We start from the raw sequence: 13,512 nt of genomic DNA, 5'->3' as shown, positions 1-13,512 counted from the left end.
CAGGATTTTTTTTTACCACTGACAAGTAGCAGAATACATTCAGGCCTAAATTTATGATGACATTTAATGTCATCATAATTCAATTTAATTTAATTTAAGTCAATTCATTGTATTTTTTTTAAAACAGAAAGTAAAAAATATATTGTATTTTTTTCAAAATTTTAGCTCTTTTTCCACTCATATTGCAGAAAAATAAAAATTCAGTAGTGAATAAATTCCACCAGAAGAAATTTCTATTTGTGTGGAAAAAAATGTAAACATTTTTTTGGGTACAATGTAACATGACTGAGTAATTGTCATTCAAAGTGTGAGAGCACTGAAAGCTGAAAATTGGTCTGGGCGGGAACAGAGTAAAAGTCCCCAGTATTAAGGTGGGTAAAGAGGACCTGAACTCAAAAAGTGAAGATTTTGTATCTTTAAAAAGCTTCTAGAAAGGAAACCTACATAGCACCCTGAAAAGGAGCCTTTGTTTCCTGTATTTCTATCTTCGGAACTATATATCTGCAGTGTGATATCATCTAAGGCGCTGCTATCTCTGACTGATGGTCTCACTAGATGATTTGGAGTGAGATTTTGTGATGTCACTACGGTGCTGATCACTGTTCTCTTTGCTGGAAAGAAAGTTGTACCTGAGGACCTACAGTGCAAGGATTCCCCTGCTTCTTCTTTATCTATTCTGTGGATCTGGTTTCCCCCCACCTCTCCTTCTTCTTTCTAAATATTTCCCAACTAGCCAACATTCATCAAAGGGGTAGCTCTGACATTAGGAAGCAAAACCATGCTCCTTCACCAAGATGGCCACTTTTACAGAAACCTTACAAAGATCCACTTCAAGGAGACCACAGCCATCTTACACAATATAGGTCCTTGTTAATCTTACCTTTCTTTGGTAATTCTTCCATTTTATTAAACTTGCATTGATAAAAATGCTCTGCTCTCTGGAAGTAGATTGCTCAAATAATCCAACATCATTAGTGAGAATAGTTTTGTTGACTAATAAATGGTTTTGGATAACGTATTGTGTAACAAATTCTCCGTCTTCATTAAAGTATTGATGTGAGGTGTTTTCGGAAAAGTAGTATGAAGCTTGTATATATCGGTGCAACTTCTGCAGAAGGACAAAAAAGTTTGATTGACTCTATAATGCGGTTTTAATGACCCCTTGTTGAGCCATGGACCTCGTATTTCAGGAGGGCTGGACTTATTCCACACGGTTATTAACTGTGCTGTTAATACCTGAAATGCCTCAAAAATTTATATCAATTTTTCTGTTTGTTTTTTCTTTTTAGATTTATTCCATGGTTATAGCCCCTGATGAGTGGCTAGAAGGCTATGAAACGCGTCAAGCCTTTATCAATTTTTATCTTCACTTCAATCATGGAATATTAAGATTTTATATGATTTTATCTATATTTAGTATAACTTAATATGATTCATGTATTATATGCATTAATTGTCATCGCTGTTTCTCTCAAATGTAAAGGTCTATTGGACTGTGATATTTTATACATTGTATGCCGATCCAGGGTTTATTATGTAGAGGTCTGATGCCCAAAATGTTTTATAGTGGATTATGATTTATAAAATACAAATAAATATAATTTTCCAGTCGCTCGACCAATTTTCTTACTGCTGTGTGCCTCATATAAAGTCCCACTTCTTTCCCTTTCCCATTTTTTTTACTAAGATTCAGATATGATTTACTCTATGTGGGCTGCACTCACCTGGTGATTAAATTCAGATAAATGGCTTCCAGATGTCTTCATGAATCCAAGCATATCATGTAAGGCGGCGGCCATAGAGTAAACCGCGAGATACACTTGGTGGGCATTACCGCCATGGAAGAAGTGTTGGATATCACTAATACGTTCTGTGCCATTGCACTCATGAAGTGACCTTTTATATAAAGATTCAAAGAGAAGATTTTTGCGTTTATCTACAGAAGAACAACCAAATTCCATCATCCACAGATCTTCAAGTAATTTGTCGTCTGGCTTTTTATGAGGTTGGAATTCATCAACAAAATTCTGCAATTCTGCAATACTTGTGGACTTGGCCCCAAGGGACAAACTACAATTAAACATTTCTGGGTGTTTACCAATGAGGACAACGTTTGCCGCCCAGACAGGACTAAGGACGATCGTTCTGTCTTCTACATAATCTCTTATAAAATGTACAAAGTCAGTGTCAAAGTCAAACAACGTCCCACAGATTACAATGACATTGACAGATCCTTTTTTAATAGAATGTGCTCGTTTATCTAAATCTCTAAGCATGGATGTCCGGCCAACAACTTCTAATTTAAAAGAAATGCAAATTTTATAAAGATTCATGACTTCCCTCAAAACCATATACTCTTCGCTCCCGCTGTCATCACCAGATCTAATAATTCCTATCCAGGTCCACCCAAAGTACTTTAGCATTTGAGCCAATTTAGAATAAATGACAAAATCATTTCGAAGCATCCGGAACAAGGTTGGGAAAACCCTCCTGTCTTTCAGTGATGGACTGGTTGCACCATAACTGATCTATAAAACATGGATGGACAATGCTACAAAGCTGCATGATATATAAAAACATGGTGGACCACCTGGCTGGCCAAACATTACATTCTGGTTTTCAGCAGAAGTGTTTTGTAATCGGTGATGAGTTCTGATTAGGGATGAGCTTAGTGTTTGGTCTGAACACTAATTCAGATGTTCTTTACACAAACACCGAACATTTAGGGTGTTCAGCTTGGGTGGGCATTGAGTGGTTGCCAAGGAAGCAGCAGCTGCTTGCACCCGCTGTTTCCTTACCAACCACTGACATAACCCAGCCCATTAATTTACAGTCCACGGCCATGTAAGCAAATGGGCAGGGAATGACATTGTTATCTTTACTATCTTGAATTTTTTTTTTTTTGGTCTCCTCTGACCAGATCACCTTCTTCCACATGTTTGCTGCCCCCTCCCCCACATGTCTTCTCACAAACTGCAAACAGGACTTCTCATAACTTTCTTTCACCAATGTCTTTCTTCTTGTCACTCTTCCAGAAAGGGCAGATTTGTGGAGAGACGACTAATAGTTGTCCTGTGGACAGATTCTCACCCCTGAGCTGTGGATCTCTGCAGCTCCTCCAGAGTTACCATGGACCTCTTGGCTGCTTCTCTGATTAATCCTTGCCCGGCCTGTCAGTTTAGGTAGATGGCCATGTCTTGGTAGGTTTTGACATACTCTTTCCATTTTCAGATGATGGATTGAACAGTGCTGAAATGTTCAAAGCTTGGGATATTTTTTTATAACCTAACCCTTCTTTAAACTTCTTCCCTGCCCTGTCTGGTGTGTTCATTGAACTTTATGATACTGTTTGTTCTCTAAGGTTCTCTAACAAACATCTGAGGGCTTCACAGAACTGGTGTGGTGGTCAATAGTGATGGACGAACTTCCGACGGGACGTTTCGCCGATAGTTTGCGAACCGTAACGTTCGTGGCGGGCCCCATTGACTTCAATGGGAGGCGAACTTTGCAAACCTACAGGTCAAATTTGCAGCCACAAAATAATTACTAGCTGTTCAAACATAGTCCCACCACATGGCCAATGATATAACACATGTATGAGGTGAATCTGGGATCGCCAACTACAAGCATTCTTTTTTTATATGTGAAATTGTTGTGACAATTCAGGACTGTGGAGCGCATGAAGGCAATGGAGGACAGGGAAGGTCAGGATAGGCAAAGAAGAGGGTGCAGGAGATGATCACCAGCAGCGTGACATACAGCAATGACACCTGCACCGTGATAGAGTGATCTGACACCAGCACCATGATAGAAAGCACTGACATCAGCAGCGTGACATACAGCAATGACACCTGCACCGTGATAGAGTGATCTGATTCCAGCTGCGTGATAGAGAACACTGACATCAGCAGCGTGACATAAAGCAATGACACCTGTACCATGATAGAGTGATCTGACACCAGCACCGTGATAGAAAGCACTGACATCAGCAGCGTGACATACAGCAACGACACCTGCACCACGATAGAGTGATCTGACACCAGCTGCGTGATAGAGAGCACTGACATCAGCAGCGTAAGCAGCCCCAGGAGGAAGTCAGCATAGCACAGGGATGGTGGGAGCGCCTCATAATGAGCATAGCACAGGGATGGTGGGAGCCCCTCATAATGAGCATAGCACAGGGATGGTGGAAGCCCCTCATAATATGCACAGCAGAGATACAGCCCCAGGAGGAAGTCAGCACAGCACAGGGATGGTGGGAGCCCCTCATAATAAGCAGCCCCAGGAGAATGTCAGCTTAGCACAGGGATGGTGGGAGCCCATCATAATAAGCAGCCCCAGGAGGAAGTCAGCACAGGGATGGTGGGAGCCCTTCATAATGAGCATAGCACAGAGATGGTGGGAGCCCCTCATAATATGCACAGCAGAGGTACAGCCCCAGGAGGAAGTCAGCACAGCACAGGGATGGTGGGAGCCCCTCATAATAAGCAGCCCCAGGAGGAAGTCAGCACAGCACAGGGATGGTGGGAGCCCCTCATAATAAGCAGCCCCAGTAGAAATAGGACACCGCTCAACCTCTTCAAACAGGAGGGTACGGGCATATAGTACAGTGTGCTTTTTTTGGACAAGGAAGTGAGCCAAATGAAGAAAGAAGGTCTGTGTGCTCGATTAAAAAAATAGTTTCTAGACATATACATGGTCTACTGGTCACATGTGTTGAATTCCTCTGAGATCCATGCCTCATTCATTTTTAGAAATGTGAGGTAGTTAACACTGTCGTGAGCTAGGCGAGTACGCTTATCGGTCACGATCCCTCCTGCTGCGCTGAACGTCCTTTCGGACAGGACACTGGACGAGGGGCAAGCCAACAGTTCGATTGCAAATTGGGCAAGCTCTGGCCAGAGGTCAAGCCTGCCCACCCAGTAGTCCAGGGGTTCATCACTCCTCAGAGCGTCCACATCGGCCGTTAACCCGATGTAGAAGGACACCTGATGGTCTAGGCGTTCCCTGATGCTGGATCCGGATGACACAGTGATAGAGTGATCTGACACCAGCTGCGTGATAGAGAGCACTGACATCAGCAGCATGACCTAAAGCAATGACACCAATATCGTGATAGAGTGATCTGACAACAGTACCGTGATAGAGAGCACTGACATCAGCAGCGTGACATACAGCAATGACACCTGCACCACGATAGAGTGATCTGACACCAGCTGCGTGATAGAGAGCACTGACATCAGCAGTGTGACATAAAGCAATGACACCTGTACTGTGATAGAGTGATCTGACACCAGCACCGTGATAGAGAGCACTGACATCAGCAGCATGACATACAGCAATGACACCTGCACCATGATAGAGAGCACTGACATCAGCAGCGTGACATAAAGCACTCACACCAGCACCGTGATATACAGCACTGACAGCAGCACCGTGATAGAGAGCACTGACACCAGCAGCGTGACATACAGCAATGACACCTGCACCGTTATAGAGTGATCTGACACCAGCACCGTGATAAAGAGCACTGACACCTGCACCGTAAGCAGCCCCAGGAGGAAGTCAGCATAGCACAGGGATGGTTGGAGCCCCTCATAATGAGCAGCCCCAGAAGGAAGTCAGCACAGCACAGGGATGGTGGGAGCCCCTCATAATGAGCATAGCACAGGGATGGTGGGAGCCCCTCATAATATGCACAGCAGAGGTACAGCCCCAGGAGGAAGTCAGCACAGCATAGGGATGGTGGGAGCCCCTCATAATAAGCAGCCCCAGGAGGAAGTCAGCACAGCACAGGGATGGTGGGAGCCCCTCATAATAAGCAGCCCCAGTAGAAATAGGACACAGCTCAACCTCTTCAAACAGGAGGGTACGGGCATATAGTAAGGTGTGCTTTTTTTGGACAAGGAAGTGAGCCAAATGAAGAAAGAAGGTCTGTGTGCTCGATTAAAAAAATAGTTTCTAGACTTATACATGGTCTACTGGTCACATGTGTTGAATTCCTCCGAGATCCATGCCTCATTCATTTTTAGAAATGTGAGGTAGTTAACACTGTCGTGAGCTAGGCGAGTACGCTTATCGGTCACGATCCCCCCTGCTGCGCTGAACGTCCTTTCGGACAGGACACTGGATGAGGGGCAAGCCAACAGTTTGATTGCAAATTGGGCAAGCTCTGGCCAGAGGTCAAGCCTGCCCACCCAGTAGTCCAGGGGTTCATCACTCCTCAGAGCGTCCACATCGGCCGTTAACGCGATGTAGTCGGAAACCTGACGGTCTAGGCGTTCCCTGATGCTGGATCCGGATGACACCTGTCGATGGGTCGGCTGAAAGTATGACCTCATATCCGAAGTCACCAACACATCTTCAAACCGGCCTCTTCTTGCAGGCGCTATTGGATTGGTACCCGCAACTCCTTCTCTGGGAGTGGGAATTCTCTGCCAGAGCCCGCAAAAGCAGAATGCAGCATTTCTCGAAGCAAGGCCTGGAAGTGCTGCATTCTGACAGCCCTCTGTGACGGCGGTAACATTTCCGCCATTTTGTTTTTGTACCGGGGGTCTAAGTACGTTGCCACCCAGTACTGGTCCTTGACCCTTATGCTTTTTATACGGGGTTCCCTATTAAAACACTGGAGCATGAAGGCCCCCATTTGCACTAAACTGGAAGAGGTGTGGTGGCCTGGCTCCTGCTCATCATCCAGGGTAATGTCGTCCTCTTCATTCTCCTCTCCCCATCCACGCACAACAACAGGTGTCCCAGAAAGTTTTAAAGCATGCTCTTCTTGCTCCTCCTCATCCGCCCCGGGACCATCCTCCTCTGACTCCTCTTCAGACTCCTGTTGTTGACTTGTCTCAGATAGAGTAGCTCCCCCTGGGAATTCATCCAGCATTGCGACTTCCTCATCTTCCCGCTCCTGCTCCTCCACAGCTTGATCAATGACATGACGCAATGCACGCTCCATAAAGAAGGCATAAAGTACCATGTCACTGATGGCGCCATGGCTGCGACTGACCAGTTTGGTGATCTCCTCAAATGGCCGCAGAAGTCTGCATGCGTCGCGCATGAGCAGCCACTGGCGCGGTGAAAAAAACCCAGCTCCCCAGAACCTGTTCTGCCGCAGAGTTCATACAGGTAGACGTTAACTGCACGTTTCTGCTGGAGCAGCCTATCAAGCATATAGAAGGTTGAGTTCCATCGCGTCGGGCAATTGGAAATAAGACGTCTGACCGGCAGATTGTGTCGCCGATGAATGTCAGCAAGGCGAGCCATGGCCGTGTAAGATTTTCTGAAATGGGCCGAGATTTTCCTTGCGTGCCGCAAGATGTCCTGGACCCCAGGGTATTTGACAACGAATCGCTGCACGACCAAGTTTAAGACGTGTGCCATGCATGGCATGTGCGTGATTTTGCCCTGTTTCAATGCGCTAAGCAGATTGACACTGTTGTCACACACCACTTTACCAACTGTCAAATTGAGCGGTGTTAGCCACTGATCTGCCTGTGAACGCAAAGCTGATAGGAGTGCCGGGCCAGTGTGGCTCTTGGCTTCCAGGCACAACAGACGCAGCACGGCATGGCAACGTCACACCTGGCATGTCGAATAGGTTCTGGGGAGCTTGGGCGGCGCAGCGGAAGAGACGCTAGCAGCGCAAAAGGAGGAGTCAGCCGAGGAGGAGAGGGAGGAGGATGGAGTAGGAGGAGGAGGAGAAGAAGAGCCAGGCCTGCATGCAATCCGTGGCGGTAAAACCAAATCTACACGGGTGCCACGGGTTACATGCTTAACGGCCGTCAGAAGGTTCACCCAGTGGGCAGTAAAAGTGATACACCTTCCCTGCCCGTGTTTGCTAGACCACGTGTCTGTGGTCAGATGTATCTTGGCACCGACACTGTGTGCCAGAGATACATTCACTTGCCGCTGAACATGGCCATATAGCTCTGGGATGCCCTTCTCTGAGAAATACTTCCTTCCTGGGACCTTCCATTGTGGTGTTCCAATGGCCACAAATTTTCGAAAGGCCTCCGAGTCCACCAGTTTATATGGCAGTAGTTCGCGGGCTATGAGTTCTGACAAGCCGTCAACCGTTGGGCAAGAGGGTTATCCGGCGTCATCATTTTTTTACACTCGAACATTAGGCCCACGGAAGCCTGCCTTTTTGCAGAAAAACGCGAGCTTGGCGTGATGGAAGGTGGAGTGGAGGACAATTGTGAGGAGAGAGGAGAAGGAGAAGTAGAAGAGGAGGCTGGACGGTGAGAGCCTGGAGTGTGGCTTTGTGTGTTCCATTGCTCCCACTGGACTCAGTGATGGCAGCTCATGTGCCTTCTTAAGGCGGTCGTCCCTAGGTGAGTATTGGGCTTACCGCGACTAATGCGTTGACTGCAAAGATTGCAGATGGCAACGCTATTGTCAGCAGCGGACACGTTAAAAAAAGCCCACACTGCGGAGCCATGTGCCGGTGTCCTGGGAGCGCCAGATGTGACCGTACATGGTCGATGACTCACTCCTGATACATTTGCAGTCCGCTTTGTCCCTCCTGTGCAATGTAAGTTATTCCTGCTTCTCCTCCCTATCTGCTGGTCCATATCTCCCTCTGAACTCCCCTCCTCTTCCTCTCTTGTGGGCACCCACGTGACATCACTAGACACGTCATCATCAATGTCACCTTCCCCACCGCTATAAGTGGAGATCTCGGAGTAGGCAGCAACACCGGGGACCAACCTCCTCCTTGGGCTGATCTGGGTACTGTTGTCAGACTGCTGAGTAGCGGTTGTTGCTACCTCCTCTTCCTGATCCAATACCAAGAGTGGCTGCGCATCAGAAATGTCTTGATATGGATCGGAAAATAATTCCTGTGACTCAAGCGGAAGGTATGTGGTGGTGGTGTTGTTGGTGGTAGTGTCTTTGGGGGTGCACATAGCAGAGAGTGAATAAGAGGGGGCAGATCGAGAGGATGAGGAGGGTGCAGAAGAGTAAGGCTGAGTGAGACACTCAACTAAGTCTGGTGCGTTCTTTAAAGTAATTGAACGCACCTTCTGCAATTTCCCACTTTGGCTCAAGCCTGTTGCTCCTGCCCTACCCCTACCACCCCTGCGGAAGGGCCGGCCTCTTCCTCTGCCTGTCATTTTTTAAATGACCCTATGACAAAACTCTCAGTCCCTATACTGATAAAGGACTGCTGCAGTATAGGGCAGCAGTCAGACTCAGCAGTAGTGCACCTCAACCCTATGTGTTGTGGACCTATACCAGTCCTTAAGGAATAGCAGACTGTCCCTCACTGCCTCACACACAGCTTCCTGCCTGTCCCTATATAAACTGACAAAACAGAGGCTGGAACAATAACTTGAATAGCACTTTTGTGGACCTAATAGTAACAGCTAATGATTAAACTGACTGTCCCTGCAGCACACAGCGTCCTGTCCCTTTCTCTACACTGACAAGAGACAGGCTACTGCAACAATCAGTAGCACAGCAGTGCCTCAAACCTATATCCTGAACTACACCTAACACCTATACCAGTCCTGAAAAGAACTTTTGTGGACCAAATAGCTAGCGATTTGGGTCACTGCAATCTCTCTCTGCTCCACACAGCAACCTCTCCCTATAGTGACAGAAGAAAGAATGTAAAATGGCCGCCGGATCGGGTCTATTTATAAGTTAGGGGGAATGTTCAATTGTCCATGTGCTGTAATGTCTCAATTGGCTGTCCTGTACCCCATGATGGATGTGTCATCATAGGTCAAAGTTCTTTTACACAGTAAACACGGAAGTCCGCCGGGCGAACGGCGGCAATAGTCCGCCGATCGGGCGAACGGCGAACAGCCGAAATTCGCCGCGAAACGACCACCGGGCGAACCGTTCGGCCATCCCTAGTGGTCATTAGGCATCGGCAGACCGCCATTCTGCCTCTCTCTGGAATGATCGGTTGATCCCGGTAGACATTGGGTCCACCGGACCGGCTGATTGACTCCCGAGTGGTCCAATCACAGTGGGAGCTGGTCGCCGGTGGCGTGCGTGTTCACGCAAATCGAGGAGAGGTGATCACCTCACATGACACCACAGTGCCCAGGGCAGCAGTTCCTCCTGCCCACCCCTTGTCCTGGCCCTGGTAGTAGTTGATCACATTGAGCTGGACTTGTTCTGTAACACTAAAGATGTTTTGACACTTATCTAAGTAGCTTCCTCTGTTCTAATGAGTGACAGAATAAAGCCCCATCATTTATTTCCACACGAGTCACTTAATCACCCAAGATCAAACACCATGAATGTCAATGCAGATGCTGATTGTCTTAGAACAGTGGTCTCCAAACTGTGGCCTGGAGGCTAAATGTGGCCCTTTGTTTGTCTTTATCTGGCCCTTGGGACACTATTTCACAACTGACACAAGGATGGAGCACCATTACCCCTACTGACATCATCAATGGTGCATGGTTCTTCTCATTGATTTCACCTATAGGGCACACTATTCCTCTCATTAAAACTAATGATGGGGCATTGATGCCGGGGCATTTTGTAGTCCCGCTGGCGAGAGTTCGGTCCCCCTAAAGCCTGGAGGACCATAAACTAGCCCTTTGCTTAGAAAGTTTGGAGACCGCTGTCCTAGAACATGATGGGACTTGTTTGTGTTCTAATTACATAATCCAAGCCCGATGGTGCCATGGCATTTGGAACAGATAATAATTACTCGGGTCATATAGCTGTAAGTGTTAATTGTTATCAAATTGCCAGTGTAGAATTGGTAGCATTATATTCTATGTGGGTGACAGATGGTATTGAAGACCATCAATGGTCCTGCTGGTAAAGCCATTGCTGTATGATCAGATCTGAACACTTGAAAATTCAATTTAGACCTTCTCACAATTTAAACTGTGTTTCCAGAGTCATCTTAAATTCTAAAAGAAAAAAAGGTGCAATTGTCAGTTAAAGCGACGCAGAGTGCCGAATCCCAAAAAGTGGTCTGGTCTTAAGCCAGCAAAATGGTCCGGTCTGAAAGTGGTTAAATGGAGTCAGCTTAAATTCTAAAAGAAAAAAAGGCCTTACTGACCTGTACATAACGATATAAAGCCAATATCTGTGCTATAGATGTGGTGGTTGCAGAGCTCTGGTCTCCAATGAAGCCCAGTATTTTTTTACGTTCTCTGCAGGAGTAATTTGGGACCATCTTTCCCGGTCCGGATAAAATCTGCAATGTGTTCTTTATCGCCTTTCTGTTCTCCCGACAGGAGTCATATACGTGATATCCAAGAGTAATATTTGGTAACATTGTAGGGTTCTTGTTAATTTCATCAATGGCAAAAAAGAAAGTCAACAGATCCTTATAAAAGTGTGGCTGAGGACTGCAAAACAAAAAAATTTGGATTATATTGGTTTTAATTTTATGTTGAGAAAGGACCTTCATTTTAGAGCACACTTTTTGAAATGTTATGTTGATAGGGCCTTTATTTAAAATGATTGTAAAGTCTCAGTTTTTGTTAGGTAAAAATTATAAACATGTTATACTTACCTGCTCTGTGTAGTGGTTTTGCACAGAGCAGCCCCAATCCTCCTTTTCTCGGGTCCCTCTTCAGCTGTCCTGGCCCCTCCCTCCTGTTGAGTACCCCCACAGCAAGCAGCTTGCTATGGGGGCACCTGAGCCGAGTCACAGCTCCCTGTGTCCATTCAGACATGGAGCTGAGGTCTGACCCTGCCCCATTTTTCTTCTCGTTGGCTGACTGACTTTGATCGACAGCAGCAGGAGCCAATGGCGCCGTGCTGCTGTCTCAGCCAACAAGAAGGGGAGTCCCGGGCAGCCGAGATATTCCTACATCCTCGCTGGATCTAGAGGGGACTCAGCTAAGTATTAGGGGGGTGGAGGGGGCTACCGCACACAGAAGGCTTTTTATCTTAATGCATAGAATGCACCTTCTGTCTTTACAATCACTTTAAGTTTGGGCGGTCAAAGCAAAGCATTGATATGTTACTTACCACCTGTTCTTGAAGATGTCTTTTGTTCGCAGCACACCGCTACATTATTTGAAAGAAAAAACATGTAAAAGTAGTGTACACTTTTACTATCTCACACTATATCACTCACATTCATTGCACCCCCTGTCCCCAAAGAGAAAATAAAAGTTAGGCATGTACCAGTTAGGCCTACTATCCCTAACTCAAACTGTTCTTCTACTGCCCAAGTTTACTCTGCGTTATCCTCTACAGTATCTTAACCACTTCCCGACCGCCGCACGACGATGTACGTCGACAGAATGGCACGGGCAGGCATATGGGCGTACATGTACGTCCCTGCCTACCCGCCCGGTGCCTGCGGCGGTTGGTATTCGTTAGGGAGCGATCCGGGAGGAGGGCGCGGCCATTCATTCATGGCCACCCCCTCGCGATCGCTCCCGACGAATATAAATCCCCCGTGACATCACTTCCTCTCCTGTAATGTAAACACAGGAGAGGAAGTGATGTAATCTCTCCTCCGTGCCGGTATTTTTCGTTCCGACACCGAGGAGAGCGGATCGGTGAGTTGCACCAACATGACACTACACAGTAGAACATGCCAGGCACACTCACACCCCCCCGATCACCCCCCCAATTACCCTTGCCCCCCAGTCACAGTGACACCAATGTCATTTTTTTTTTTTTTTTGCATTGGTGTCATTTGTGACTGTAATAACTGTTAGGGCAGTTAGGGTTAGCCCCCTTTAGTTCTAATGTACCCCCCTAACCCCCCCAATAAAGGTTTAACCCCGTGATCACCCCCCGTCGCCAGTGTCACTAAGGCTGGGTTCACATTGCAGCGGTTTATGAGAACGAATGTGATTTGCACCGCACTGCAGTGCAAATCACATCCGATCTCTGTGCGATTCGAGTTCAGCCATTCGCCGCACCCGCCGCACCCGCCGCACCCGCCGCAAATTCGCACGGGACCCTTTTTTTGGCCCGCAGCAGAATCGGATCGCATGGGTGTTCACACCATGCGATCCGAGTTTGCAGATCGCACTGCGATATGCGAACTGATCTGGGGGTGTCATTAACATTTCGCTGACACTCCGAGCAGTTCGCATAGGGCAGTGTGAACTGCCGCCGGGAGGCATGCGATGCGGGAACCCGCCGCGGATTCGTGGCGTTCCCGCATCGCTCCAGTGTGAACCCAGCCTAATAAGCGATCATTTTTCTGATCGCTGTATTAGTGTCACAGGTGACGCTAGTTAGGCAGGTAGGTATTTAGGTTCGCCGCAGCTTTTTATAGCGCCAGGGACCCCCATATACTACCGCATAAAGCCCCCTGATTGCCCCCTAGTTAACCCTTTCACCAGTGATCACCATATAACTGTTACAGGTGACGCTGGTTGGTTAGTTATTTTTTTATAGTTTCAGGGCACCCGCCATTTATTACCTAATAAAGGTTTAACCTCCTGATCACCCAGCGGGTGTCATTTGTGACTGTAATAACTGTTAGGGCAGTTAGGGTTAGCCCCCTTTAGTTCTAAGGTACCCCCCTAACCCCCCCAATAAAGGTTTAACCCCGTGATCACC

The 13,512-nt window shown here is 47.0% G+C and overlaps 1 protein-coding gene across 1 annotated transcript; it reads right to left on the bottom strand.

Annotated features, from left to right (window-relative positions):
• Window positions 1-321: 321 nt before the first annotated feature.
• On the bottom strand, window positions 322-11,321 carry LOC143929545 (extracellular calcium-sensing receptor-like). The gene is made up of 3 exons (XM_077453424.1): window positions 11,036-11,321; window positions 1,725-2,528; window positions 322-1,108 (listed from the first exon to the last, which is right to left on the bottom strand). The coding sequence occupies exons 1-3, from the start codon at window positions 11,252-11,254 to the stop codon at window positions 851-853; spliced, it is 1,281 nt and encodes a 426-aa protein (XP_077309550.1). The 5' UTR covers window positions 11,255-11,321; the 3' UTR covers window positions 322-850.
• Window positions 11,322-13,512: the final 2,191 nt, after the last annotated feature.

The sequence above is a fragment of the Lithobates pipiens genome, unplaced genomic scaffold (assembly GCF_037356315.1).
Source record: "Lithobates pipiens isolate NorthernLeopardFrog02 unplaced genomic scaffold, aLitPip1_a1.2 Scaffold_24, whole genome shotgun sequence".
Lineage (NCBI taxonomy): Eukaryota > Metazoa > Chordata > Amphibia > Anura > Ranidae > Lithobates > Lithobates pipiens.
The sequence above is the reverse complement of the archived record's forward strand: the minus strand, read 5'-3'. Positions and strand labels throughout refer to the sequence as shown.

What these genes read in the sequence shown, in the direction of transcription:
- LOC143929545 (XM_077453424.1), bottom strand. Translation starts at nt 11,254, where the DNA reads ATGTTACCAAATATTACTCTTGGATATCACGTATATGACTCCTGTCGG. An exon ending in CTTTATATCGTTATGTACAG is followed by an intron (nt 2,529 to 11,035) that starts GTCAGTAAGGCC and finishes CATGTTTTATAG; the next exon opens with ATCAGTTATGGTGCAACCAG. An exon ending in TATCTGAATTTAATCACCAG is followed by an intron (nt 1,109 to 1,724) that starts GTGAGTGCAGCC and finishes GTCCTTCTGCAG; the next exon opens with AAGTTGCACCGATATATACA.